Source organism: Chelonia mydas, chromosome 1, assembly GCF_015237465.2.
Source record: "Chelonia mydas isolate rCheMyd1 chromosome 1, rCheMyd1.pri.v2, whole genome shotgun sequence".
Taxonomy (NCBI): domain Eukaryota; kingdom Metazoa; phylum Chordata; order Testudines; family Cheloniidae; genus Chelonia; species Chelonia mydas.
The window spans coordinates 134,662,495-134,690,281 of NC_057849.1; the positions used below are offsets into that span (position 1 = coordinate 134,662,495).

Below are 27,787 nucleotides of genomic sequence, written 5' to 3' on the forward strand. Positions count from 1 at the left end.
TGAAAGAGTCATACAGTTTTTACCTATCCATCTTGGGGGGTCGGCTTATAAAAGAATGGGCTAACGAACGAGTATATCCAGTAATTTTTCAGAGAAATTTGACTCCATTCCAAGTTTTGGATTTCCTGCACATTCCCAGATCCTGCACTCAAACTTGTGTATAATTATGTAATTCCAAACTGTCTAAACAATAAATATCACCTCTTTCCCCCCGTCCTAGAGAGACACTTCAAATGTAGTGTCCTACCAGCCTGTACAGAGCACATCTGCCCAGGAAGATAGAATTCCTCTGGGAGATTTTGGACAGAAAGTGAGAATGCCCTGCTGGAAATTCTGGGTTCTGGGTGTGGAAACCATGTGCGTGTGTGCGAGAAATATGGGGTAATTATAAAAAATGATTCAGCGTCTGACATACTGTCGTAGGTTGTCCTACAACACAGCCTCTAACAAGACCAGGCTGTCCCGGACACCAGGTAACAGGATTGTTTACCTTTACATTAAGAAAGTTGGCAAGGCACCAAAGTCTGCATGTAGTGCGTGTCCAGGAAGACTTTGCGGTGTTCGTGCTGTGCGCCCTAAAGTCCTTATGAGGTTGTCAAAAACAAAGAAGCAGATTAGGAGAGCCTACGGCGGTTCCACGTGTGCTAAATGTGTCTGTGACAGACTCAAACCAGCTTTCCTTACTGAGGAGCAGAAGGCTGTTGTGAAAGTGTTGAAGGCACAAGCGCAGAGTCAGAAATCTAAGTGAATCTCTTTGTATTATCTGCCTAATAAATAAAAATGCAACTTCAAAAAAAGTAAAGGAGTGGTCAGCACTGGGAAGAAGCCCCCCCCCGGCCCGGTACAGCCAGGCACTGCAGCAAGACGCGCACGGAGCACTTTAGGGCCAGGCCTCAGTCAAGCACACGTGCAAGGCCGTAACTTGCAGACGGGGCTACAGTGCCCCCCCCCCCCAAGAGTTTTAAGGATTTAAGATCCACTCTGTGCAAACTATGCGGCCACAGGCCCCGGGCCCATCCCTTAAATTCACCTTCCGTGCGCGTGACGATGGCCCCCGAGCACCGCACTGGGCGCGGCCTGTTTTCCCCCGCTCGGCACCAGCCTCTGCCCGCCCCTCGGGGCAGCAGCGCCGGGACCCGGCTCCTGCCTCGCTCCAGCGCGGCCCGCGCACGCGGGCGGGGGCCGGGAGGGGGCAGCAGCAGCCGGCGCGCGCAGGGACCCAACGGCTGGACAAGCAAACGCGGGGCGGGGTGAGTGGCCGTGACGTGCCAGGGCCTCGCCTCTCTCCGGACCGGCCTGTGCCCGCGCGGCCACCCCCTCCCCAGGGGTATTTCCGGCCCTTTGTGACACGCCGAGCGCGCGGAGGGGCTCACGGGTCCCCGAGGAAAGAGACGCGCGCACGAGCACAACCCACCCCGTCTGGGATCAAATCACAGCACCAATCCCGCCCCCGCGTCCCTTCGCCCCGCCCGCCGCACATGCGCACCGCAGCCGACACTCACCCCTCCGCATGCGCAGGTGTAGCCGTCGTCCCCGTGTCGTGCATGCGCCGTTTTACTCACCAGTCCCTGCTTCCGCCCGACCCAGGGAAACGGAAGGAAGGCGCCGCTTTATCCTCTTCCGGTTTCGTATCATGTGACGTCCCGCTTCCCTGCACAACATGGCGGCCCCCATGCTGATCCCCGCCGCGGCCCCGGAAAAGCTGGGGTGAGTCTGGGGGCGCTGCTGTGACGACCCCTCGCCCTGCCTGACGCTGGCACCACCGGGGGCCGCTCCCCGGTGCCGGGCCCGCCCGGGCCGCTGTGAAATTCCCCCCGCCCGCCCTGTGCCGCCGTTAGCAACAACGGGGAGCCTAGGAGCGCCCCTCCCCCCGCCCCGCGCCAGGGTCGGCAGCGACATAAGCAGGATCCCTGCCCCGCGCTGCGCCTGTCCCGTCTGTATCGTGCGGTTAGTCAGCGCCCCCCTCTCTCCCCTGTAGATGTGTTGTGGAGGATGAAGAAGCAATATGTTTGGCTCGTGCCTGAATATTTGGGGCAAGAAAGAGAGAAGTCCACGAGGATTCTTCTCGCTCTCTCTCCACCAGGCCCAATTACTGGCCGGAATGAGAGGAAGGCTAGAGATGGTGGTAACAGTGCCGGGAAACTGGAGAAGGGGAGAAGTTTTCAGAAGGAAATTATCATGAGTTCAGTTTTGGCTGCAGTAAATTTACCTTGAGGGAGAGCCACATTGATGCAGAACTGTCAGATGCAGACTGAGATGTGCTGTTGGCTAGAAATTAGAATTGGAAAGGTAGATCTCAGAATTATCTGAAGTATTTATACACCCAGACAATATTTAGAAGGGGTAGAAGGCAAGGACAGAGTTGTAAGGGCCCTACAGACAACAAAAGAGAGGAGGAAGAGGACCCACCAAAAGAGATGCCCGAGGAATAATTGGGGAGATGTGAGAATAATTGGGAGAAAGTGGAGTAAACAACTGTCACTGCTAGCCTCATGTCCCTACATGTTATAAGTCAAAGAAGAACGTGATAAGGCATGTGTGATCAACATTATAATGTCAAAAGCAGCAGCGAGCTTTAATTAGTAGCCTTAATTATTACTACTGGCCAGACGGAGTTCTAAAGTAAAGTTTTGCTGCTTTTTTTTAAAGTAATGTCTGAAACTTTTATAGAAATACTGCTTCTGTGAATATTTGGTGTTATTTAGCATATTTGATTTTATGACTTTTGTGTTGATGACAAACTTGAAATGTTTAACTATACAACAAAAATGTTCTGATAACCTTTCATAATACAAGTGATGTACTTTACCATCTTTAGCCATAAAAAATACAAAGCTATTCTGAAGAAAGAAAAACGAAAGAAAAAGAGACAAGCGCTTGCCAGATTAAGAGATTCAGGTAATAGATAAGTCTTTTTTGTTGCTACTTTGTAAGGATATACAAGTTATTTTTTCTTGTCACAAAGAAAAGGAGACATTAAAATGTGAGCAACGTTATCTGAAGGACCAGAAGACATACAATTTTAATGATGCTCCAGAAGAATGAGATTTATAAAATAGAATTTTTCTTTAGGAGATCTGAGCATGTAGTGCATTATTACCCACATACAGTGTCAGATGACGTAAAACAATATGTAGTAAATATTTTTGAAGGTTCTTACAGGTTTTTTAAATGAATCTTAAATTTAAGTCTACAAGAGTAAAGGAAAGCATGTACACTAACACATGAATATCTTTGAAGAAATGGTATTTTTGATGTTTAGTTTAAGGAGAAACTAATTTTTAAAAAAAACTAGGGTAGCTCTAATTTGAAGGTTTATATTATAGCATTTCTGTTATACATAGTGATGAGGACCAGGAGAAAAATTATATTTAGATGTATGTACAGGGACATGTTACTTTTTCCTCAGAAATCACAGAAAAAAGTGAACCATTGCCTGAAGAGGAGGAACTGGAAGAAGAGGAAAAACAACTTGAGGCTGAAAGGTAAATAATCTAGAGTTTAAAATAATATCTGCAGTTGAAAAATTGTTGTTTAGTCTTTTATTTAATTTCATGTTGAAATCTCTGACAATTATATATTTTGTAAATCAAAATCTATTTTTGTCCATATTATGTAGCGTACAGTCAGATTTCTCTGAAAAATTACCATATATACTCGTTCATTAGCCCATTCTTTTATAAGCCAACTCCCCAAGATGGATAGGTAAAAATAGTAAAAACTGTATGACCCTTTCATAAGCCAACCCTATATTTCAGGGGTTGGCAAACTTTGGCTCCCGGCTCGGGGTAAGCCACTGGCGGGTCGGGAAGCTTTGTTTACCTGGAGCGTTCACAGCGTCCCAATTTGACTGGGAACGGTGAATCGTGGCCACAGGGAACTCAGGGGCTCCATGCCTGCAGATGCTCCAGGTAAACAAAACGACAATAGATAATCAATTCAATGATTTTATAGCGTTTAAAATCATCACATTTTGGTATAGACCCGTTTAGAAGCCAACCCCGCTCTTTGATGCGTCGCGTTTTTACCAAAAATATTCAGCTTATGAACGAGTATATACGGTAACTGTGGATCGAACAGAGTTTTCTGTGCGCAGCAATTTCAGAGAAACTGGATTTCCTTGTATCCATAATATATGCAACAATTTAACCAAAATCACTAAATTGGAAAATTTAAATCAGTTTATTTTGCCTAGTTTTAGCTCCTAGGATAAGCAACAAACATATAGCTGACTATTATGGCCCGCAAACATATGTCTGATCATACGAGAAACTGCTGAGCTTGAATTAATATGCAAACTAGATACCATTAACTTGGGTTTGAATAGAGACTGGGAGTGGCTGGGTCATTACAAATATTGAATCCATTTCCCCATGTTGAGTATCCTCACACCTTCTTGTCAACTGTCTAAATGGGCCACCTTGATTATCACTACAAAAGTTTTTTTCTCCTGCTGATAATAGCTCCTCGTAATTAATTAGCCTCTTATGGTTTGTATGGCAACTTCCACCTTCTCTGTATATATATATATATATATATGTGTGTGTGTGTGTATATATATGTTGTCTTACTATATGTTCCATTCTGTGCATCAGATGAAGTGGGCTGTAGCCCACGAAAGCTTATGCTCTAATAAATGTGTTAGTCTCTCAGGTGCCACAAGTATTCCTGTTCTTTTTGCGGATACAGATTAACGTGGCTGCTACTCTGAAACCATATTAAATTATGTTCTAGTCCTGCCCAGAATTAATGTTGATCTATTGATTGGAAGCATATCCCAAGAAACTCATAATCTGGCAACAGAATTCAAAAGAACATGAATAAGCACCTTTTTGGGGAAATGTAATGTTAAGAAAAAAAACTTATAATATCTTGCTGTGTTAAATAATTATAACTATGTTTAATAAGTCTGCAACCATGGCAGCTGAAATATAAACAAAAGTATGTCCACAAATTACTGATGAACACTGAACTTCTCTTGCTAAGTAGCATCTGATTTTATTGGTAGGCAAAAACTACATGAGGAATGGTTGCTGAGAGAAGAAAAGGCTCAAGAAGATTTCAGGCTCAAGAAGGAAAAGGAAGAGGCCACGAGAAGACTTCAGGAAGAAGAGGAGGTGAAGTATAAATTGAGAACAGTGTTTAACTGATACTGCCCATCATCTGGGAAAAATATTAATGTCTTTCTGTTGTGTAGCAGCTACACAATGCTTGGAAGTCCAGTATGTTTATTTTTTTCAGTTTTGATCTTAAAAAACATATAAACCATTCCTCACCAAAGGATATCTATGCAATGCTCTGGCCACCCTTGCCATAAATCTAAAAACTCAGTTCTGGAAAGGTTACAATGTATAACATGGTTGATGGCAGGATGGATAAAAATCAGTTATTACTATTTTTTAATAAAAAATCATATTTAAAATATAAATACAAGTTTATTGTTAAAAATTGTGCTGACTTAAAACTTAAATTTGAAATGACAATATGAAATATGTTAAGGCCTATTTGTGATGGGTTGGACTCCGTGGGATGTCTCCTGGTGTGCTGGGACGCCACTGAGTCAGGCTCTTCTGCCAGCCTGGGCCCCCTTTACCTGGTCTTGCTGTGTTAGGCTCCCCAGCCTTTTCCAGCCAAGCACACCCACAGGGCCACACCCAGCTACACAGAGAGACAGAGATTGGCTCTGCGAAGGCTCAGCTTAAGGAGCTTGCCACAATACCCAGATGTTCACCTTCCCTTCCCCTTGGAGTACAAACCCAAAATTATATGAAATTGGTCTCTTTCCTCAATGTGGAGGAGGGTCTGCACAACTTCTCGCCTCTTTCCTCAATGTGGAGGAGGATCTGCACAACTTCTTTCGAGTTAGAAATCACATAAACTGGGTTATATTCTAAACCAGAAATAAATGTTTTAACTATAACAGGTGTATTTTAAGTAGTTAAGGAGGTAGCAGACAGAACAAGGCAGATTACTAAGAAAATAAAAACAGAGCACACAAACTAAGCTTAATACGCTAAAGAAACTGGTTACGTGTAAATTCTCACCCTAAATATGGTTCTAATAATCTTCTTCACAGGCCAGACGCCATTCCAGCCTGGGTCCAGTTCTTTCCCCCAGTTCAGTCTTAGTTGTTTCCAGTAGTCATCTTGGGTGGGATAGCAGGGGAAAATTGATGACCTGGATTACCTTACTCCCCACCCTTAAATAGGATTTTGCATAAGGTGGGAGTCCTTTGTTTCCTAGTTTGACCACCCTCCCCATCTTCTCCTGGAAAAATACAGAATTCAAGATGGGTTCCAGTACCAGGTGACATGGTCATATGCCTCTGTAGGGCCCCTGTAGCCATTCTTCACAGGCTGATCCACATGTTCACAGGAAGACAAAGCTCTTTTACTGTCCATTGTCTCTTGCTGATGAGTCATCAGCGCTGTCTGGCTTTTTCATTGTTTTACCTGAAGTGTTAGCTGGGGCATCACCCAAAGTAGCATAGTTGAAATACAGATACATAGTCAATATTCCTAACTTCAGATACAGAACTGATACAGTCATACAAATTGGATAATCACGTTCAGTAAATGATAACCTTTCCAATAATATCTCACATGAGCCATCTTGCATAAAGTATATCTCAGTTATGTCACATTCATATCATAAGCATATTTCCATAAAGAATATGGACTGACACGTCACACTATAATCTATTAAAATAATTTAAATTAAATAAAAATATTTAAGCAATACATGATTGCTGCCAAGTTTTGAAGAAAGTCAACCAGTGAACTGGTGAAAGTCACTGGCTGAGCATTGGAATCAGTTTGCTGAAGTACTGAGCCAGCTTTTGATAGCAGTAGCTCTTCTGCAGATGCATAGACAATATTGTCATCATCTCAGTTTAGTCAGCAAGTTCAGTTACATTATTGTAGTTCATTCAAAGTTAAGAAACCAATGGGGAGTTGAAAAAGCATGAAAGCTTATTTTCTTCTACCAGTCTCGGTGTGAGAGAATAAGATCGACTAGTTCTAAAATCTTGAAGGACTTGGTGATCAGTTCAATTCACTCTTTACAGATTATTTCCTTTATTTAATAAATCAGTTTTAAATGCAAAACGTGTTTTAATTAACATTTTTTCTTATGTATCCAGCGCATTGCAATAATAACATATTTTAAAATGCTGTCTTTGTGCATATTTGATTGAATTCAAATATCCATCCAAATAGAGCCTGACACAAATTACAGGTACAAAATTATCTAGTCAATAAGAAATGCATCACTTACCATTTTTTACTATATTAAAATATAAACATTAAGAATCTAATATGTAAGTTAAGCCGTATAATTGCTTAAATGTATATAGATATATATCATGTATCCTTCTGGTTTGCAAAAAGTACCAAATTTAGTGGAAAGGCTATATTTAGTTGCAAATCAACAAGTTATAATGACAGGTTTCAGAGTAGCAGCTGTGTTAGTCTGTATTCGCAAAAAGAAAAGGAGTACTTTTGGCACCTTAGAGACTAACAAATCTATTTGAACATAAACTTTCATGAGCTACAGCTCACTTCATCGGATGCATTCATCGGATGCTCACAAAAGCTTATGCTTAAATAAATTTGTTAGTCTCTAAGGTGCCACAAGTACTCCTTTCTTTTTGCAAGTTGTAATGGTTACCAAACAATGAGAATCAGCACTTCTTTAGGAAAATAATTAAGATGTACAAATGCAAAGCAGGATTAAAATTAAAGATTTAAATCAGCGTTTATTGCTTGGTGATTTAAAACATGATTAAAATCAGGTTTCAGAGTAACAGCCGTGTTAGTCTGTATTCGTAAAAAGAAAAGGAGTACTTGTGGCACCTTAGAGACTAACCAGTTTATTTGAGCATGAGCTTTCGTGAGCTACAGCTCACTTCATCGGATGCATAGCATATCGTGGTGCTATGCATCCGATGAAGTGAGCTGTAGCTCACGAAAGCTCATGCTCAAATAAACTGGTTAGTCTCTAAGGTGCCACAAGTACTCCTTTTCTTTTTATGATTAAAATCGACAATTTAAGTTGCTTTGATATAAATGAGTCCACCCTGGGTGATGGTTTTGGATTTACCTCTAGTTTTCTCATTCACGTACATATGTGTATGTATTGTATTTTTGAAGGAATATTCTTTTAATCATTTACCAAGAAAATGAACAGTTTCTTTCTTCTCATAAAGAGAAAGATAAAAGAAGAATGGGAAGAACAGCAAAGGAAGGAGAGAGAAGAGGAGGAGCAGAAGCAACAGGAGAAGAGAGAGAGAGAGGTGATGCCTGCACTGGGAGGATAAACACACTGCATATCCTCTTACAGTACCAAATGTAACAGTCTACAATTATATATAAATGTCAAAAGACAGCTTGTCTATTTATTGGAGTTAAAAAACGGGGAGTGGAAATAATTGACAGGTGTTTTTCTGAGACCTGGAAATAGACCCTCAGTATATTATTATACTATAATGAAGCCTTATATTGGGGATAAAAATTATACAAAAGTAGCCTCAGTCCTTCAGTTTGTGTAGCAACATATGGCTTCTTGTATTACTCTTCCCTTGTAATTATTTGCATTGGGGAAATATGAAGGTATATTGCTGGCACTCATTCTCACATGTGCACTTAACATGTGACACGTTAAAGATAACTCTTAACAAAGTATTGTATATTTTCCCTATCAGACATCTGAGCAGTCTTAATGTAATCATTTTTTAAAAGTTCCTTACTTTGATCTGGAATTATATTGCTGCTGTTCCTTAACAGTGTTCTTACTCAAAAGATGTTACAGGTCCTCTTTACCTGACTCATTCATCAGGATGTATCTTTTTCATAACTTGTTGGGTGGGGAAGAATACAATATTGAAAAGTGTTAACAGCTTTATAATGAATTTAACCAAAAAAAGTTATTTGGTAGAGTATCTGCTTAGAATTTAGAGAGATTGTAGCTGTCCCCCTGGATTTCCTCCTACAAAGGTCCAAAGTCAAGTTGACCCATTGCTGTCATCGGGGAGGGATGATCACAACTTTCTGGAGTTCATCCATCTCATTTCAACTTCTCCAGAGCAGCAAGAGATGAAAACCGATCTGATCCTACTCAGTTTCATTCAGAGCTGCTTCACCAGAAACAAAGATGTGATTCAGCCCACTGCCATCTTCAAGTAACTGCAGCAGGAGAGGAGAGAGAACAAGTAGTTTTCCCTCCTGCTTTTAATAATGGAGGATAGTACTGAGGCTACTGTACATACAGTAACTCCTCGCTTAATGTTGTAGTTATGTTCCTGAAAAATGCTACTTTAAGCGAATCCAATTTCCCCATAATAATTAATGTAGATGGGGTGGGGGGAAGGTTCCAGGGAAATTTTTTTCACCAGACAGAAGACATTATATACATATACAGTGTAAGTTTTAAATAATTTTAAACAATTTAATACTGTACTCACCAATGATGATTGTGAAGCTTGGTTGAGGCAGGGGCCCAGCAGGGTTAGGACACAGGGGCTTGCCCCGCTCCACCTGCCCAGCACTCCTACCAGGGAGTGGGGTTGAGGCATGGGGGTTTGCCCTTTTCTGCCCACCTGGCGCTCCTGCCAGGGAGCGGGGTCAGGGGCTTGCCCGCTCCTTAGCTGGAATGCTGGGCGGAGCTGGGCAAGCCCCTGCACCCTGACCCTGCTCCCAGCAGAAGCACTGGGCAGGCAGAATAGGGCAAGCCCCTGCTCCTGCAACCTTATAACGGAACATTGCATGACTTTAAATGAGTATGTTCCCTAATAGATCAGCAACCTAATAACAAAACAATGTTAACCGGGATGACTTTAAGTGAGGAGTTACTGTACTTCTCCCGTAGAAGCAAAAGAGTAACACAGACAGAAATTGTCAGTCACTCTCTGGAACTACTGAGGAAGCGATATGAGTGGTGGCAGCCACCAAGATATAGATATGATCGTCTGGATAAAGATAAAACTAAAAAGTAAAAGTGGGTGAGTGGTAGAAGTGGACAGTAGACTAAGAGGATAGAAGACTGATCCAAATGGAATGAAAGAGTGGAGACTGTAAAGGAAGGAAAGGGTGGTTGGACTCGGTTCAGCAGTCAGCACTTACCCAGCTGGGGCAGAACTTTGTCCCTCATTCCCTGGGTAAACAGGAGCTGGGAATACTGTGCTGTCTGGCTGCAAAAGCAGTTCTATCCACAACTCCCCCTCTCCCTCCACCTAACAGAAAGTTGCTATGATGCATGTCTTCTGTGTATGATTCTAGATGTCCAAACCAAGATGAAGGTATGAGGAGAACCTCAAACATGGTGGGACAGACTGAAATGGAGAGAAGAGAAACAATAGAAAGATTGAAATGATAACTAAAGGGGAAGAGAGTGGTGGAAATAAGGTGTTAGTTGTTAATTCCTGGAATCCAGTATACAGTATAGAAGAGCACTACTGAGTTGACAGAATAAATGTCATGCTTAAACTGGCCAGGAGAAATTTCTGAATTGTTAGCTAAAACTGGTTGCTGAATTCTTCGTGGTCACCTGATGGTGGGCCACAGACAACTACATGGTCAAATGGTGCTGACTCTGCACCTTGTTTCAGCTGCTAAATTACATTAAAATCAATATAAATACATTACATACTCTCCTAAAATTGCTCTTCAATGTAAACGATTGCTGTAATTGCCCAGAGACTATATATGATCAACACTTGGAAGGGAAGTGGTCCCCATGATTGTGACTGGGAGGGGAGGTGGGTCCATGAGCCATTTGTTATTAATACATAGTTCAGTCCATTAAAAAAAAAAATTGAGAATACCAGAGTTAAAATAAAATCCAAAACTTTTGCTATAGATGTTACTGAGTGGGCTGTGTGTATGCAAAGAGACCTAAAACTAGGAAAATCCAAAGCTAACTTATTAACATTAAAAATGCATTTTAAACTTAAGTGGTCACTTCTCTTGGCTTGTCCTGAATTCCATTTTATATTTATGCCCACTTATCAAGCAGAGTGTTAGTGCCACAGGTATGTTTAGGTGTGCAAAGTAACATACAGTTCAGTGGCAGCAAAAATAGAGAAAGAAAACTACTAGCTTCAAAAGTAACTTTATGAAGTGCTCTAGCATTTAGATATTAGAAAACGATCATCTACATCGAAGTCTTCTCAGATGTATCCTTTAACAGCATTATAGGGGGTCTGACTTACTGCAAAGCAAAATATAAATTTTCAGTGTTTTTAAAACAAACCACCACACTCCTTTAGAGAGTATGGTCATTAAATATTGCAAATTAGGTTCTTAACTAAAGAAACCAGATGCGTTACCTCCCTTCAGGGTTTTCACTAGTCCTGTGTTTGCACCATTTATAGGAAGCTGTGCAGAAGATGCTGGATCAAGCTGAAAGTCAGGTATGTTCAGTCTCTTTTCAATAAAGAACTGAAAGATCACTATTCACTACCATCTGATTTTTGTCTTCTGGCATGATATTAATCTCTTCTGAAGAGAAGCTAATGGCCTTGTATAATTTAATATGGAATGGTTTCCATGAGCCATAAACAATGTATTTACTAGCTGGAACATCTAATTAAGCACATTTGTGGCTATTTGGTAGCAGTGCAGCTGAGAGTGCTTGTTGCTGTTCAGGAGAGCCAGGTCCAGAATGACTTTGGGATTCTGCCTTTTGGGCCACTGAAGACTTGTTATGATGGTATGTTTTCTTTGAATAAAAGCGGTCTGCAGCAGGAGAAAGTACTGATTCTGAAATAAAGAGGGAACCACTTGGCTACCTGGAAGAGTGTAGATCTCAAATTGGTCAAAAGTAGTAAGAAAATCTGCAGAATGTTCTTAAATTAGATCTCAGTGCCTGCATTCAGTCTTTCCATTTCTTTAAAAGAAAACAACTCATTTTATCTCACACAGTCAGTAAAGGTTTATAAAGATTCTTGCACTGAATAGACTCTTGCACGTATCTAAGAAGTAAATTATAGTTACCCATTTCAGAGTTGATTGCTATTAGCCACATTGGAATAGTGTTGGATTCTCAATTATATTTAGACTGAGCAAGGAAACTAAACTTCTAATTGACAAAATCTGGATGGAATACTTTGACTGTTTTTATTGTCTAGGGCTCTAATATACTTCTGGCACTTCTGGGAGAGAAACAAAGGGAAAATGTAGTATATTGGAGTTTGAAATTGAAAGATACAAGGTTTCAGTTTGTGAGTTCTACCACTGCTGAAGCCCCAAATGACATTCTGCCCCGGCCCCCTCCGAAATGGCGCTAGCCCCAGTAGAAGTGCCAACTGTAAATAATCATAGCTTTCGCTTTATTTGGTTTGAGAGGCACTACTTCAACACTTTTCCAAACTGCTTTGCTTATTAAAATGAGTAAAATTCACCTTTTGAAGGGTGCTTCCAACTTTGCTTCAAGTCAACAAATATTTCCAATTTGGTAATCTCATGTTGCATTTTAGGAGTCCCAGGTCAGTGGCTTGAGTACAGAACTAGAAATGGGGAATTCCTGAGTTTTAATCCCAGTCATATAGCTCTGACCGATTTTTTTCTGTGGCCTTGAGCCAAGTTACTTTAACTTTAGTACTTCATTATTCCTATCTGCATAAAAATTGATACTTGTTTACCTACTTCACTGAGCTGTTGTAAGGATAAATTAATGGACCCAACCCTCAGTTCCTGCCAGAAAGCACTCAGCCCAATTCAGGAAAGGGGGTGCAAAGATGTCTTTAGCCACTGTTACACACTCTCAGTCCTGGGGTTGCTTTGCTCTGAGGTGAATCTCTTCCCTGAGGATCCCCCTATGCTAGAATGGTGGGCTATCCTAATGCAAGAAAGAATATTTGTAATTCTCTTTGACGGTGCAAGTCCAGTGTAAGGACTGAGTACTGTCGTTGTTTGTAAAAACTTAATGTATCCTGCACTCTGGCAAATGGAAAATTTCCATTTGTGATCTTAAGTTCCTTTTTTGTAGAGTTTCCTCGAATCTGTGTAGTTACCAAGGAAGAGCTGTCCATCTTTAGATAGATTAGAAGCACTTGGATGACCATACAGGGCAGTATTTAAAATCCTTGGTTCAAACTCACCTGGGTGTCAAAGGAGATAACATTGAGTTACATAAGTATTGAATTTGATTCCTTGCTGTCACATTTATTTATTTATTTTACTGTGTTCTGCTCGTTAAAGTAATGATATGTTGTTAATGGTGTTTTTAAACAGCTGGAAAATGGCACTACCTGGCATAACCCAGAACCCCCAGAGAACATAGGAACGGAGAAAGATAGAGCTAATTGCCCATTTTATATCAAAACAGGATCCTGCAGATTTGGAGACAGGTAACTGGTCAAATGTTGGAAATATAACATGGTTGAAAGGGGTTTGCTCCTTTGGGATTTCTTACAGGTTTGTGATCAGATTATCTCCTCACTATTGCTGTGTGGGTTTCCTGTAGACTTACTAGATAAGATTCTGTTCTCAGTTATACAGCTGTGAATTGAGAGTAAAAGCAGTGCACAGTCAGAATTGGGTTATCTTTTTTTATTAGAACATCAAACTGCTAATAATCTGGTCCCAGTTTTGATCTGACTGACTGATTCAGCAGAAGCATTTGCAGAGGTAGATCATTATGTCATCAGAGTATATGCAGTTTCCTGTTATTGGTGCAGCTCCAAAAGAATATGCACAGTCAGATGTCTACTTAAATTTGCATACACTGCACCTAAAACAGCTACAAAAACAAGGTAGTGTACATCTGCACTACTGGAAGTGTCATGTGACTTTCCAGTATCTCATTATTTGTACAGTACACATGGTCATTGCACATGGTCCATCTAATTTAGTATCCTTTCTCCAAAAGTGCTCTGTACCAGATGCTTTAGAGAGAGACATGCAAAATACCCATTGTGGACTATTCTACAAATTAATTCTGGGGAAGCTTCTTTGGCAGTTAATGGCTGGCTTCAATCCTTAAAGATGAGAGTTGGTACCACTTTTAAACCTCATCCTAGCTATTTCAACTGCAGATGACATTTTTACTACTCAAATTAATATTTAACCCATTTTAATCCTTCTAAGTTTTTTGTCTCAATGGTATATTGTGGCAGAGAGTTCCATGGGTTAATTATGTATTGTGTAAAAATAAAAATGTCAGTGGTTTTAAATGTTTCCTTTTAATTTCATTGGGAATCCCCCTGTTCTCATAAGACAAGGTGAACAGAACTACCTGACCTTCTAATCTCTTACTTACTGCCTCTGAAAACTTAATAAGCCCTAATGTGTTCCCATGACTTGAATCACACGTGTTTCCTTTCTTGGGCACTCTTCTGTTATGAAATATATAAAAGGAATGGTACAGAAGGTCAGTAGGGTGCTCTTACCATTTTGCAATACCAGAAGGGGTCGTACCATCAAATTGAAAGGCAACAAATTTAAACCTGAAATGAAGCCTTTTTGTATAATTCATAAATAAGCAGTGGAAGTCTACATGTTGAGGTTGAGCTTAGTAGGACTCAAAGTTAGACTCGTGTCAAAAATGAAAACATATTTACAGTAGATAGGATCTAAGTATGTGTCAATCACTAATTGCTTGGAGATAGGAAAAAACTTTCTTCCTATGGACAGCCTATTCCATAGTTTTCTGTTACAGGGCTTGTACCTTTCTCTGTAGCATTTGCTCTTTGCCGCTGTCAGACATGATACCGAGCTAGATTGCCCACTGGTCTGATCCGGTATAGCAGAATCCCGTTTATCTGATCTAATTGGGACCGGGGCCAGATTGGATAATCAGAAAGTGGGATAATCTGGAGAATGGGAGAGTGCAATGCTGCAGCACTAGCTAGCAGCGCTTCTGGCCCTTGGGTCCTGGTTGTTTGGCTAATGCGGAGAGCGGGAAAATGGAGGGTTGGCTAAACGGGGGTTTACGTTCGTATATCATGAACAAACCTCCTAGCTTTATTGTAACAGGGTTTCTATATTTTCCAATTTTAGTTTCCTATCATACAAGGTTTCTTTGTATAGAGTTTTAATAAATGTGGTAGTTTGACTGCATTGTATTTAAGATGTATCCTCTGAAGTGTGCTTCCAAGAAAGAACTAGCACATTTTGGACAGAGCTTTTTGACTCAGTTACCTGGGTGAACAGGGGAGTGTTTGAAGCAGAGATCCTAAAGCAAGTGAAACCCTTCTCATTCAGAAGCAAGACAGAGAGATTACTATTTGAGGGTGTCTCACTGAGCTTCAGGCTGTTATGGTGAACACCGTATTGCAGCATCTGAAGGCCACTTATAGCCACCAATATGATGTGATGTAGGTTAAAATAAAACTTCTGTACAGAGCTGTCACTTGTAAAATGTAGTATTTCCATAGCTGTAGATGTTCACAAGCTGGCGCCTAATTTTCCTTCCTCTTCCCCTTCCCAAAAGGATGAGAGTAGTTTCATTAACTTCAATAAGAGTTATTTAATTTTGCAGAGAAGAATGGAGGGGCTCTTACAGAAGTAAGACTTTAAAATATCTTGCAAGACCCTTCAAAAATTGAACAGACATTCCAAAATAGCAGCATTTGAATAAATGCCTTTCATCATTTTTGAAATTTCCAACTGATGATGATTCTTTGTGTGTTTGTGAACACTATTGGCATTTGTATATCGCAAGATGCTTTAAAACTATCAGGAAACTTGTCTTGAATTACGTGCTTTACTCCTTGAAATATGCTGATTCCCATAATTACACGAATGAAGCTCCTTTTTAGAATATTTTCTTGCAATTCAGAGCTGTTAGTGGGTCCAGAAATAGCAAATGTTTGCAGCTTTAGCAGGTGTAGCCTTTGCTGAAAGTGAGGTTTTCTTCTTTATCATAAATTATATAGGTGTTCCCGCAAACATAACTACCCAACATCTAGTCAGACGCTTCTGATCAGAGGTATGTTTGTTACGTTTGGGATGGAGCAGTGTAGAAGAGATGACTATGATACGGATGCAAGTCTTGAGTACAGTGAGGAGGAAACCTACCAGCAGTTCCTAGACTTCTATGAAGATGTACTGCCTGAGTTCAAGAATGTGGGAAAGGTTATTCAATTCAAGGTATGCATATGAGCCCAGCGATAACCATCACATCTCATTGTTCCTTTGCCAGTCTTGACTAGTGTAAATCTCAGTTGTGGAATAGGTCATAGCTAAGTTTATGTACAATTTCTCAATTCAAACTGCGTATTTCTGATGGCACCTGTAAACTCATCTCTGTGTCATCACAGAGGATTATATTTCTTCAAGATTTAGGTGAAATCCCTCCCAAAACGTATTCTGGGACAAACTCACAACATATCTATAAAATTACCTTCTGAAACAATCTGCTTATTTCTCAGCCCTCATCTTACTAAGCTTTTGAGCAGGCCAGCACATTCTCAGATCGTTTTCAGGGCTGGAAAATTTTACCAACCACCTACTAGCCCAAGGACTAAGCCTTTTAGCCAGAGTAAAGGTAGCAGTGCTGCCATGGCTGTGCGTCTCTCACCTTCCCCCCTTTCCCCTGACAAGCTATGCCTGTGGTAATTTAATAGAGTAAAATGGTTATATGCTTGATTTATTTAGAACACAGTCAACTTTCTGTTTAATTCACTTTTTAAAAATGTAACTTGCTACTAGGACTTGGTGAAGAGCAGAAAAATATTTGTTTGACAGATTGAACGAGTATGAAAGTAAAATGTTTGAATAGTACCTGACTAGTTAGAAATGGTAGAATTTGTTGCAGAAACTGCAGCTGTGACCAAACACCAGCTTTTTATAGTTGCTGCAAGTTTGAGTGGCGTTGGACCTCCTGCACCAAGTTGCAGTGCCGTGCAATCAAATTTGGCCTGGCTGCCCCTTTGTCCTGAGCAGGTGGGGGCGGAGGCCACTGAGGAGAAGGATGGGGCCAGGGATCCATGTGGGTTGAGGCCAGGCTTCCCAGGAGGCTTGTCCTGCTCACTACCCAAGCTCTGTGGTGAGTGCTGCTGCCTGCACTCGGCCCTGCTGGTGCTGGCCTTGCACTTTGACTTGATGCAGTTGTGCCTCCACCAAGTGATGTGGGCTAGGTCTGCCAAGAAGCAGCTTCTGTGTGATCTTGAGGACTTCACTTTCTGTGGCTGCCCAGCTGCACCAGAGGATAGGCTTGGGGAGGCCTAAGTGAATGGGGCCAGGTTGGGACTTGTGCCTCCCACAGACACAGGACTTGGGACAGCAGAGCCCCAGCAGTTCCAGCCTCCCACAGGCTTTCAGAGGTCTCTCTGTGCCTGGGGCCAACTCTAGAGCACAGGGGCTCAGGCCCTCCACACCAAAACCGCAACTTTAATCAACTGTGGCTACAACCTTTGAACCAAAAAAACCACGATTTTCTTTTCTTACAGCCTTAATTCTGATCTATTCCAAGAAAGAGAAATATCTTCTCATGACCAGTCCTGATTGTTTTCCATTTTTATCCCTCCACCCTCTTTCCTTTTGTTGAACTCTCTGCCTTTCCTTTCCCCCCAGATATTTTTCTCCTGTTGTACAATACACTTGTCCATTGTTGGGAATTGTATTACAAAACAAAATTCCCACCTGAACGCTGTGAATTGCATTGTTGATAATGAGGCTTGGGGGATCAGAAGGCAAGGCAATACAATGACTTTTCAGTGGATTTCATTACACAGTAATATATATAGGAGTTGAGTTAGCTGATGATGTGGCCAAAGTTGGAAGATCTGAAACTCAGATTGGAATGACAATGGTTGAGGATACTGATGCCTTATCAAAGAAAATATTAGCTGAAATAAATGGTTGAAAGACAAGATCTTCTGAAACCAAAGGATTTCTGAAAATAACATCCACTGTTGTGAGAGTAAAGGGACACACACTGTAGGAATGAACATCAGCAGATGGGATCTAGATAGATGCACTCTGCAAGATGTTTCAGGAGCAGGCTTTCACAACCACCTATCCCTTTGAATATAATATTGTACGGATTTGACACCTTGCATCAAGCCCTTACAAAGAACCTTATAGGAGTCACCTAATTCATTCTCAGATTTCATGCTGGACATGATTACTGTGGGACAAGACAACAACAAATTCCCACCAGTTCAGGTGTAGACAATGCTCCTAAGGCCAATCCCAGTTGTACCGCCATGCAATTAAACCTGCTTTTCATCAGGTTTAACTAACATGGTGATAAACACTTGAAGTTGCAGAGCCTTGTCAACACTAAAGCTACCATTGGTTAACTTGCACTGGTAGGTATTTTTATAAAATTCCCTAGTGCGCACTCGGCTTATTTCTTGGATGTCAATGGTGTAATCTGTGGTACACTATTGGTAAAAGCTTGTCTGTATTATGCTGCTGTGGGGCCATTCTATATCTAATGGCTTGAGTTATTTTACAGTGTCTGAGCCAGAAATGTTGACTGTAGCATTACTTACTAATAAGCTAATACCACATTCTCTTTATTCAAGTATTTCACCTATATCTGTCTGAAAATTCCTATCCTAAGCATTTTCAACCTGGGTAACATACATCTGATCAGTAAGTTAAATCTGAAATAATGTACCTTTATGTAACATTTCAAAGATTAGAAAAATCTATTTGTGCAACAAAACCATGCCATCAAAAGAGCTTTTAAATCACTTTCAATGGAATGAAACCAACTTTTTGGTCCAGTACAGGAAAGAAAACAACAGCAGGGGCTAAATATTTAAGAGCTATTTGCATAGTAGCCTTCTTTCTCCTGTCTTAAACTGAGCTCCCCTTTATTCCTAGTCAGATTGAGATGCTTATATGTGAATTTAGGAATTAGTGCTTAGTGCCCACTTCAGAGCTGGAGTATCTCATATTTAAAAGAGTGGCGACCCCACCTCCCAAAATATCAAACTTTTCCAGCGTCAGCATTGCTTGTCTGTTGAAATACATGTTGTGGCTATTTTTTCATATCTGATTTTTCACCTCTGTTGTTTTTCTCCATCTCCTTATTCATTCTCCCCCTTGTCTTGTCAGTTTTTCCTCTCCTATAAGTGCTATTAGTGTCTAATGATGAGCATTAGCCGCTCCAACAGCACTTTTAGCCTTTATTACTACTAACTGTCATTAGCTATTAAGAGTCCCGGTGGTGTTGACTGCCTCTGTAGTACTGGTGATGCCTTCTTACAGTCCAGCTGGACAGAACACCATGTAATCAGGAGGATTAATCATGTGGTGACACATCAGTGTTGCCTACCCAGGGTGCAATTCTAGAGAATAAAACAGAACCTGATTAACAGAGCATGAGGGTGGGTGTGTGTGTGTGTGTGTGTTCAACTAAAAGCTGTCAGCTATAGGGGAAAAGAAAACTCCTATGTTTAACATCAAAGCAAACCATTTTAAATGTTGTTCAAATATACCACAAATACTTTTTTTTAAACAAACTTCTATTTAATCAGAATTAAGTATTCAGTTTTATTAAACCTGTATGTGAAAACCAGGCCAGAAGAATTGATAAATAAAATACTTTTACATTCTTGTCACCCTACGTATGAGCTAAACTGGGATGCGTATAGTTCCATCATGAATGAACTATGTGGATCTCTTAGTATTTCAGAAGCCTTAATCTAACATTTCATCTCCTCTTAGGTCAGCTGCAACTTTGAGCCTCACCTGCGGGGAAATGTATATGTTCAGTACCAATCGTAAGTGCCTTGCAGTTAACTTTTTATGACGCTTGACAGTTATATAAGCTAGATCATAAGCAGTACCCAAATAATACAATTTTACTTTTTCCTGTTGGGTTCTAAAAGGTTTAATTCCATATTCCTATTTTACTTAAATTTGAATGTCACTTAAACCTCATTTTATCTATGTGATCCATCCCCACACTGCAGTAAGAGTCCAAATTTGATAGAGAACAGAATTTAAAGGATTGTATGATATCCCAGTAATGCTACAGGCTGCCTTATCTTTAAATTAAAGGGAGCGAGACTGTCAGGAAGCCCTTACTCTATTCAATGGACGATGGTATGCAGGACGACAACTTCAGTGTGAATTTTGCCCAGTGACAAGGTGGAAAACTGCTATATGTGGTATGTCAGGGATCAACCTTTATAAAAGGGAAAGTCTCTCATTACTAAAAGACTTATTAGAGAACTGAAAGATTAAGAAGTGATGTCTTACCGGCTTTCAAATCAGAGAGATCCACATAAAATTACAGGAACCTTTTGGGGTGCAAGGCAACAAACTGAAAACATGTACTAACTTGACTACACAAGCTTTGGGCAGGAAGAGTGTATGGTGTCCAACTGACACTGCCGGGGGGATTTAGGAAACTGACTGTAGTTAGGATGCAGTAACACCCTCAACCTTTAGGAAGAGTGTTTTGGGATAACAGATGATTGTAAAATGGGCAGGATGTACATTTTTATATCTCATTCAAAACCAGCAACCTAACTGGTTCTGAAACGTTAAAACATAGCTTCTTCATTATGATCAGTGTTAACTATATTTAGCTGACTCTTACCTCAGTCTTGCTACAATCTGAAATGTATTTATCTTGAACAGAAAATTTGCACCTCCAGGATAGCACTTAGGCTATAAGGGGCCAGTCCATGCCGATTAACTCATGCCTTTACCAAAAATCCCTGAGATTTAACTAACACCCATCCTGCCCAATTTACATAACTAGGAAAGTTAAGTTATAAAATTACTAGCTCACTTTAGTATAAGACATACTAGAATATTTGAAAGCTAAAACTAATATCAGGATGGATGTGTCTCATGAGTAAGTATAATCTTTGAAAAGAATTGAAGTGTGTTTTTTCTTTGTCGATGAGGCTGATAGGCGTGGTACGAATATCTATAGTGGAAAAAGCCAAAAGATTAAGCGCAACAAATCTTTTAAAATACATATTTAATTAAAATGGCTGACATTTTATTAAAAAAATAGAATTGTTGCCTTTGTATAACATTACCAGTAACCTTCTTTTTAAAAAAATAAAAATATCTGTTGCAGGTTTATTTGAAAGGCAGAAATGCCCAAGAGGGAAACACTGCAACTTTCTTCACGTATTCAGAAATCCACACAATGAGTTTTGGGAGGCCAACAGAGACATACATATTTCTCCTGAACGGACCAATCTGTCAGCTAAAAACTCTGAAAGGAGAAACAGAACAGGCCATCATGAGGACTATTACAGCAAGTCAAGAAGACGGAGCAGCCCTAGCCCAGATCATTCTTACAAAAGAAATGGAGAATCAGAGAAGAAAAAAAGTAGCCACAAGAGCAAGAAAAGACGGCGAACTAGTAGGTCAAGAAGTTGGGAACGAAGGCGGTCACATAGTAGAGGGAAGAAGAGGAGAGGTCGTAGTCGCAGCAGAAGTCGTAGTTGTACACGTGGTCGTAGCAGAAGCCGAAGTAGAAGCTCCTCTCGGTCCAGGAGTCGGGGCAAAAAGAGGTCAAATAGCAGAGGAAGAAGTAATGAACCCCCTCCAAAAAAGTGAGAATTCTTTGAGGAGTTGCCACTTGAGCAATTGTTTGTTACCAAAGATACCATGTGTGCAGTAGGTGGCTATGTACCAAGAATAATGTTGTACTACATTAGGGTATATCTTGTATTAAAATGAGTATCTTCATAGTAAAGGACCCAAGCAGGACTTAAGAGTTTAAGAAAGATGGTACAGATTTATTGATTTAAATTTACCACAGGATCCTGGGAATCCAATATTTTGTGTAAATCCTTCCTGTTGGACTAGACACCTAAATGTATCCTACGATCAGCTGGAGATCAGGGATCAAATTCTCCCCACCGTGGAAGAAAGCTCCCTGTGCTGCTGTTTCCACACAGTGCTTGCCCAGCAGGAATATGAGGGTGAAATTAAGATTGTGAATGACACTTTGCCTCGGCTGCTAATGACACCGAGCAAATCCTGCATGTAGGAACAGCACGGAGGTGGTCGTGCTGAGGGAAGGAGAAGTGCAAGCCTGGAGAACAAAAATACCAAGAGGGAGTGCACAGGTGGTTGGTTCAGTGGTAGCCCACTTGATATTCAATACTGTGCTCCCTGAGCTAGCTGTAGAGATTATGTGCTTGGTTCAGCAAGTTAGCTGGGGCATAAATCAAGGCAGTAATGTTAAGGCACGGTAATCTAAAGTGGGTTGGTTTTTTTTAAGTGAAGTAAGGGCTAAAGATTACTGCAGGGATATTATAAACCAAAACACAGGAGCTGCTAACTGAGGAGCAGAGTAGCTGAAGAAATGAATAAAGTATGTATAGGAGAGTAATTAATACTTATAGGGCTGTCAGGACTTCCTCATTCCAATTCCTTATACACTTTCCTATGTGGAGCATGCTGCCACTAATGAATTTGGATGAATTGTTTTGAACAAAGCGGTAATAAAATAACTTCTAGAAATCAAGGTTAATCTTGATAGATGGGGTGCTATTAGTGTTTAAAATCTTTGTTAGCATTCCAAATGGATGTTTGAAACCCATACAATCTTGGGGTATAAATTAGATACAATACTTAGGTGCTTAATTGCCCTTTGCAAATCTCTCCTCAACTCCCACTGATTTTTTTCAAGAGGAACTGGGAGCCTATCTTGTTCTTGAAAATATCCCCCACAATGCAGATACTTATAGCCACACTATTAAATAGAAAAGGAAATATTTATTCCAGCCGTGACTTGAGGGTGCAGCTTCTTCTAAAGCTTTTACCGTGCATCAGTGGTTAATATCAGTAGTGCATTCAGCAGCTGCTGTTGTTTTTTCCCTCCACATTTAAGCTGTATGGGCATGCATTCAGCACCAAAAACTAGACTGCCACAGGTCTGCTGCTACAGCTTTGCGGTGTTAGCATTCATTTTCCAACTGCTTTCATACCTCATGCTTCAGTACTACCGTTTCCCAGAACACCGAAGTGAGGTCTGAGTGTGTGAGGATTCAGAATCAAACAGTCATGTGCATGGCTTTTTGTAATAACACTACAGTTTAGTGTGTGATTATTTTTATTTGAAATCACACCTAAAGGTTTTTTTAAATGTAAGCTGAAATATTGCAAGAGAAATAGCAGAAGGGCGCAAAAAGGAACTAACTTGAGAGGATGGATTTTCCGTGATGTGTATTTCTACTGCCATTACAGCTCATGAAGACTTTACAAAATGCAATAGTACTGGTACAGGTCCTATCACATGGTATCCTAAAGGAATATGACAGTAGGTCCCCAGTGTGCTAGGTACTGTACAAATACAGAGACAGTCCTTGCTCCATGGAGCTTACAATCAAAGACAGACACTCTCCCCTTTCCCCCCCTCCCCGCCCCGAATGAGGGCATTTCAAGCAGTCTATAGTGAGTGTAGGCTATTGACAGGATCCCATCCCAAAATGACTTAATCCTGGTGGAATTAAACAGGGTTCCTGTACTGCTGCAGCATTTCTTCAGAGCACATAACTAATTTCATGGCTATATGTCAGAGAAAAGCTGAAAGTTACTGAGCTAGATGCAGGATAGTGGAAAATCAGGCCCTTCATCTCTTCTGGCCCTCAGTCAGCATGGATTCACCAAGGGCAAGTCATGCCTGACTAATCTAATTGCCTTCTATGACGAGATTAGTGACTCTGTGGAAGAGGGGAAAGTGGTGGATGTGTTGTTCGTTGACTTTAGCAAAGCTTTTGACACGGTCTCCCACAGTATTCTTGCTAGCAAGTTAAAGAAGTATGGGCTGGATGAATGGCCTATAAGGTGGATAGAAAGTTAGCTAGATTGTCGGGCTCAACGGGTAGCGATCAATGGCTCCATGTCTAGTTGGCAGCCGGTATCAAGTGAAGTGCCCCAAGGGTCGGTCCTCGGGCCGGTTTTGTTCAGTATCTTCATAAACGATCTGGAGGATGGTATGGATTGCACCCTCAGCAAGTTTGCAGATGACACTAAACTGGGAGGAGAGGTAGATATGCTGGAGGGTAGGGATAGGATCCAGAGGGACCTAGACAAATTAGAGGATTGGGCCAAAAGAAATCTGATGAGGTTCAACAAGGACAAGTGCAGAGTCCTGCACTTAGGACGGAAGAACCCCATGCACCGCTACAGACGAGGGACCGAATGGCTCGGCAGCAGTTCTGCAGAAAAGGACCTAGGGGTTACAGTGGACGAGAAGCTGGATATGAGTCAACAGTGTGCCGTTGTTGCCAAGAAGGCCAATGGCATTTTGGGATGTATATGTAGGGGCATTGCCAGCAGATCGAGAGACGTGATCCTTTCCCTCTATTTGACATTGGAGAGGGCTCATCTGGAGTACTGTGTCCAGTTTTGGGCCCCACACTACAAGAAGGATGTGGAAAAATTGGAAAATGTCCAGCGGAGGGCAACAAAAATGATTAGGGGACTGGAACACATGCCTTATGAGGAGAGGCTGAGGGAACTGTGATTGTTTAGTCTGCGGAAGAGAAGAACGAGGGGGGATTTGATAACTGCTTTGACCTACCTGAAAGGGCGTTCCAAAGAGGATGGATCTAGACTGTTCTCAGTGGTAGATGATGACAGAACAAGGAGTAATGATCTCAAGTTGCAGTGGGGGAGGTTAAGGTTGGATATTAGGAAAAACTTTTTCATTAGGAGGGTGGTGAAACACTGGAATGGGTTACCTAGGGAGGTGGTGGAATCTCCTTCCTTAGATATTTTTAAGGTCAGGCTTGACAAAGCCCTGGCTGGGATGATTTAGTTGCGGATCGGTCCTGCTTTGAGCAGTGGGTTGGACTAGACCTCCTGAGGTCCCTTCCAACCCTGATATTCTTGGTTCTCCAGTTCATAGCAGTAACAGGACAGGTTTAAAACATTTTTGGTAAACTTTCAGCTCTAACTTTTGCCTTTCATGCTTAAAGGCAAGAGTCATTTCCTCAACAGAGATGATGACCATCCTGTGCATTACCACAATTATTGTATTAAAGGCTACACAGTTGTTCAACAGTGAGTGACAGCTGTCTCAGTGATATTTGTCATTCATTGTACTCTGCCTCAAAGAATAAAAACTGCAGCTATACTGCATGTCAGACAAGTAAATTGCTTCTTGTCCCAGGTCAGTAGCTCTCAGAAGGAAAGCTCTCAGTACTATTTCTTGTTCAGCCAATCACTCAGACAAACAAGTTTGTTTACATTTGCAGGAGATAATGCTGCCAACTTCTTGTTCACATCACCTGAAAGTGAGAACAGGTGTTTGCATAGCATTGTTGTAGCCAATGTTGCAAGATATTTACATGCCAGATGTGCTAAAGATTCATATGTCCCTTCATGCTTCAACCATCATTCCAGAGGACATGCGTCCATGCTGAATAACAATCCAAAGCAGTGCAGACTGACGCATGTTCATTTTCATCATCTGAGTCAGATGCCACTAACAGAAGGTTGATTTTCTTTTTGGTGGTTCGGGTTCTGTAGTTTCCAAATCGGAGTGTTGCTCTTCTAAGACTTCTGAAAATATGCTCTACAGCTCATCCCTCTCAGATTTTGGAAGGCACTTCAGATTCTTAAACTTTGGGTCAAGTGCTGAAGCCATCTTTAGAAATGTCACATTGGTTCCACCTTTGTGTTTTGTCAAATCTGCTGTGAAAGTGTTCTTAAAATGAGCATGTGCCGAGTCATCATCTGAGACTACTATAACATGAAATATATGGCATAATGCAGTTAAAACAGAACTGGAGACATAATTCTTCCTCAAGAAGTTAAGCCACAGATTTAATTAATGCATTAATTTTTTTTAAATGAGAATCATCAACATGGAAGCATGTTCTCTGGAATGGTGGCCAAAGCATGAAGGGACATATGAATGTTTAGCATATCTGGCATGTAAATACCTTGCAATGTCAGCTACAAAAGTCCCATGCGAATGCCTGTCCTCACTTTCTGGTGACATTGTAAATAAGAAGCGGGCAGCATTCTCTCCCATAAGTGTAAACAAACTTGTTTGGCTGAACAAGAAGGAGGCCTGACTGGACTTGTAGGCTCTAAAGTTTTGCATTGTTTTGTTTTTGAATGCAGTTATATAAGAAACAAACAAAAGCTATATTTGTAAATTGCACTTTCACGATAAAGAGATTGCACTATAGTACTTGTGTAAAAGGAATTGAAAAATACTATATCATTTTTACAGTGCAAATATTTGTAATAAAAAATAAAGTGAGCAGTGTACACTTTGTATTCTATGTTGTAACTGAAATCTATATATTTGAAAAAGTAGAAAAACATCCAAAAATATTTAATAGATTTCAATTGGTATTCTTTTGTTTACCAGTGCAATTAATGATTCATTTTTTGAGTTAATTATGTGAGTAACTGCAATTAATCAACAGCCCTAGAACTAAAGATGCAATTTTTAACAAGGAGGGTAATTAACCACTGCATAAATTAGCAAGGCTGGGGTAGATCATCACTAACATTTTTAATCAATACTGGATTTTTCTGATGTATGCTCTAGTTCAAGCAGGAATTAATGCAGGAAAGTGGCACGGCTTGTGTTATACAAGTCAGGCTAGATAAGTCTCTCAAGACCTTATCTATGAACCTCTTTCAAAAGAGCCTTAATGGAGTAGGTTATTAGCAAGCTACAGGGCTCCACTTTAGCATGCTGCAAACATCAGCATCCCTTATAAGCTATGGAGTCTGTATGCCTCATCCTTGTTCCAGCTTCACAGGATATGAATGTGAGGGAAAGCAAATAGAGAATGCATTGGCAGAGGAGGTTGGGGGGACAAGTGGCTAAAGCAACAATTTTGGGGGGAGAGCGTCGCTTTGAGGGAAGAAGAGAAGGTAGGGTGCATGTTCAGGTTCTCTAGTTAGTAACAGATAAATGGCAGCGCTAGTTTACAATACAGTGGAGAGAGAAATCTGACAACCTTGTAAAGATGCTGGTTTATCACTTCACTGAAATATGAATACAAAACAACATCCTCCTGCTTTCTAAGGCAAGTAAAATCAAGCAGCAGAACAAAACTTTTACAGTCCTGGTACTAAATGGAGATCAAAAGATGGAGTCCAAACTGCCAGGAAAACTAGATTTCCATGGTAGCTGGCCCATAGAGGTAAATTTTGCAGCATGGCAGAATTAGCAGAATCCTGCCTATAAATTAGAGAAGTGAGGTTAGCTTGAGGTTGATTTATACCCCTAAATGCTGTTTTGCAGTCTATCCTTCAGCACTTGGAAAAATATTCTGCAACGCATTCAATTTGAAAATTCTTGAAGAGTCCAATGCTCAGTATTCCAAGCACAGCACAGACTGTGTGGCAACAGCTGGTGTAGAAAAGGATGAAGTAGAGAAACTTGCTCTTGCATTTAAGCTTGCTTTCATCTTATCCATGTCAGGAACCCTTTAAAGGGAGGGTACTAATGATTTTCCACACTTCTTTCTTCCTTCAGGTAAGGCCAAGTGGAATTCAGACAAGAATCTTAGTGCTCACTTTTTGAAAAATGGGTGGCGGCTTCTCCCAGTTAGACACACACTTCAACTGAAATGAGGACTGCCTATGCTGTACTGAACTGCCCTTTATCATAGTCAAGAAATTGAATGTTAAGTTTGTATTATCCAACACACCTTCAGTTAATGTGTTTTTGGCGTTAATTCTTAAATGAAATATAGCCTAAACTGAATATCCATTTAGATGAAGTTTCTTTACAGTAAAGTGTTTAATGTGATTAAGCTTTCAATTACCTGCTAACTTATTGTTTTCTGTAAAATTTTAATAGCTGTAAATAAATGGAATCCTTCAGTACACCTTACTTTTTTTTTTTAATAAAGTTTGATGCAAATCCAGTGATGTAA

At 40.7% G+C, this 27,787-nt stretch overlaps 2 protein-coding genes across 4 annotated transcripts; both read left to right on the top strand.

Moving 5' to 3' along the window:
• Window positions 1-386: 386 nt before the first annotated feature.
• LOC102938506 (60S ribosomal protein L34-like) lies at window positions 387-763 on the top strand. Its single transcript, XM_037900928.2, has one exon. The coding sequence runs from the start codon at window positions 395-397 to the stop codon at window positions 746-748; it is 354 nt and encodes a 117-aa protein (XP_037756856.1). The 5' UTR covers window positions 387-394; the 3' UTR covers window positions 749-763.
• A 269-nt stretch (window positions 764-1,032) lies between these two features.
• On the top strand, window positions 1,033-27,778 carry ZRSR2 (zinc finger CCCH-type, RNA binding motif and serine/arginine rich 2). 3 transcript variants are annotated; one of them, XM_037900875.2, is made up of 12 exons: window positions 1,033-1,250; window positions 2,819-2,898; window positions 3,410-3,485; window positions 5,009-5,117; window positions 8,207-8,293; window positions 11,369-11,407; window positions 13,230-13,345; window positions 15,875-16,088; window positions 19,623-19,678; window positions 19,959-20,068; window positions 20,995-21,478; window positions 27,385-27,778. In XM_037900875.2, exons 1-12 carry the CDS (start codon window positions 1,048-1,050, stop codon window positions 27,386-27,388), a joined length of 1,578 nt encoding a protein of 525 aa, XP_037756803.1. In that variant the 5' UTR covers window positions 1,033-1,047; the 3' UTR covers window positions 27,389-27,778. The 3 variants fall into 3 exon arrangements, with proteins under 3 accessions (XP_037756803.1, XP_037756810.1, XP_043393805.1); XM_037900882.2 differs by lacking the exon at window positions 1,033-1,250 and adding an exon at window positions 1,569-1,707; XM_043537870.1 differs by lacking the exons at window positions 1,033-1,250; window positions 27,385-27,778 and adding exons at window positions 1,569-1,707; window positions 22,765-23,057.
• The last annotated feature ends 9 nt before the right edge of the window (window positions 27,779-27,787 follow it).

Bases quoted from the DNA above. Each gene is read 5' to 3' on its own strand.
- ZRSR2 (XM_037900875.2), top strand. From the start codon at position 1,048: ATGGCCCCCGAGCACCGCACTGGGCGCGGCCTGTTTTCCCCCGCTCGG. The intron at 3,486-5,008 runs GTAAATAATCTA...TTTTATTGGTAG, and splicing joins AAACAACTTGAGGCTGAAAG to GCAAAAACTACATGAGGAAT. The intron at 5,118-8,206 runs GTGAAGTATAAA...CTTCTCATAAAG, and splicing joins GACTTCAGGAAGAAGAGGAG to AGAAAGATAAAAGAAGAATG.
- LOC102938506 (XM_037900928.2), top strand. From the start codon at position 395: ATGATTCAGCGTCTGACATACTGTCGTAGGTTGTCCTACAACACAGCC.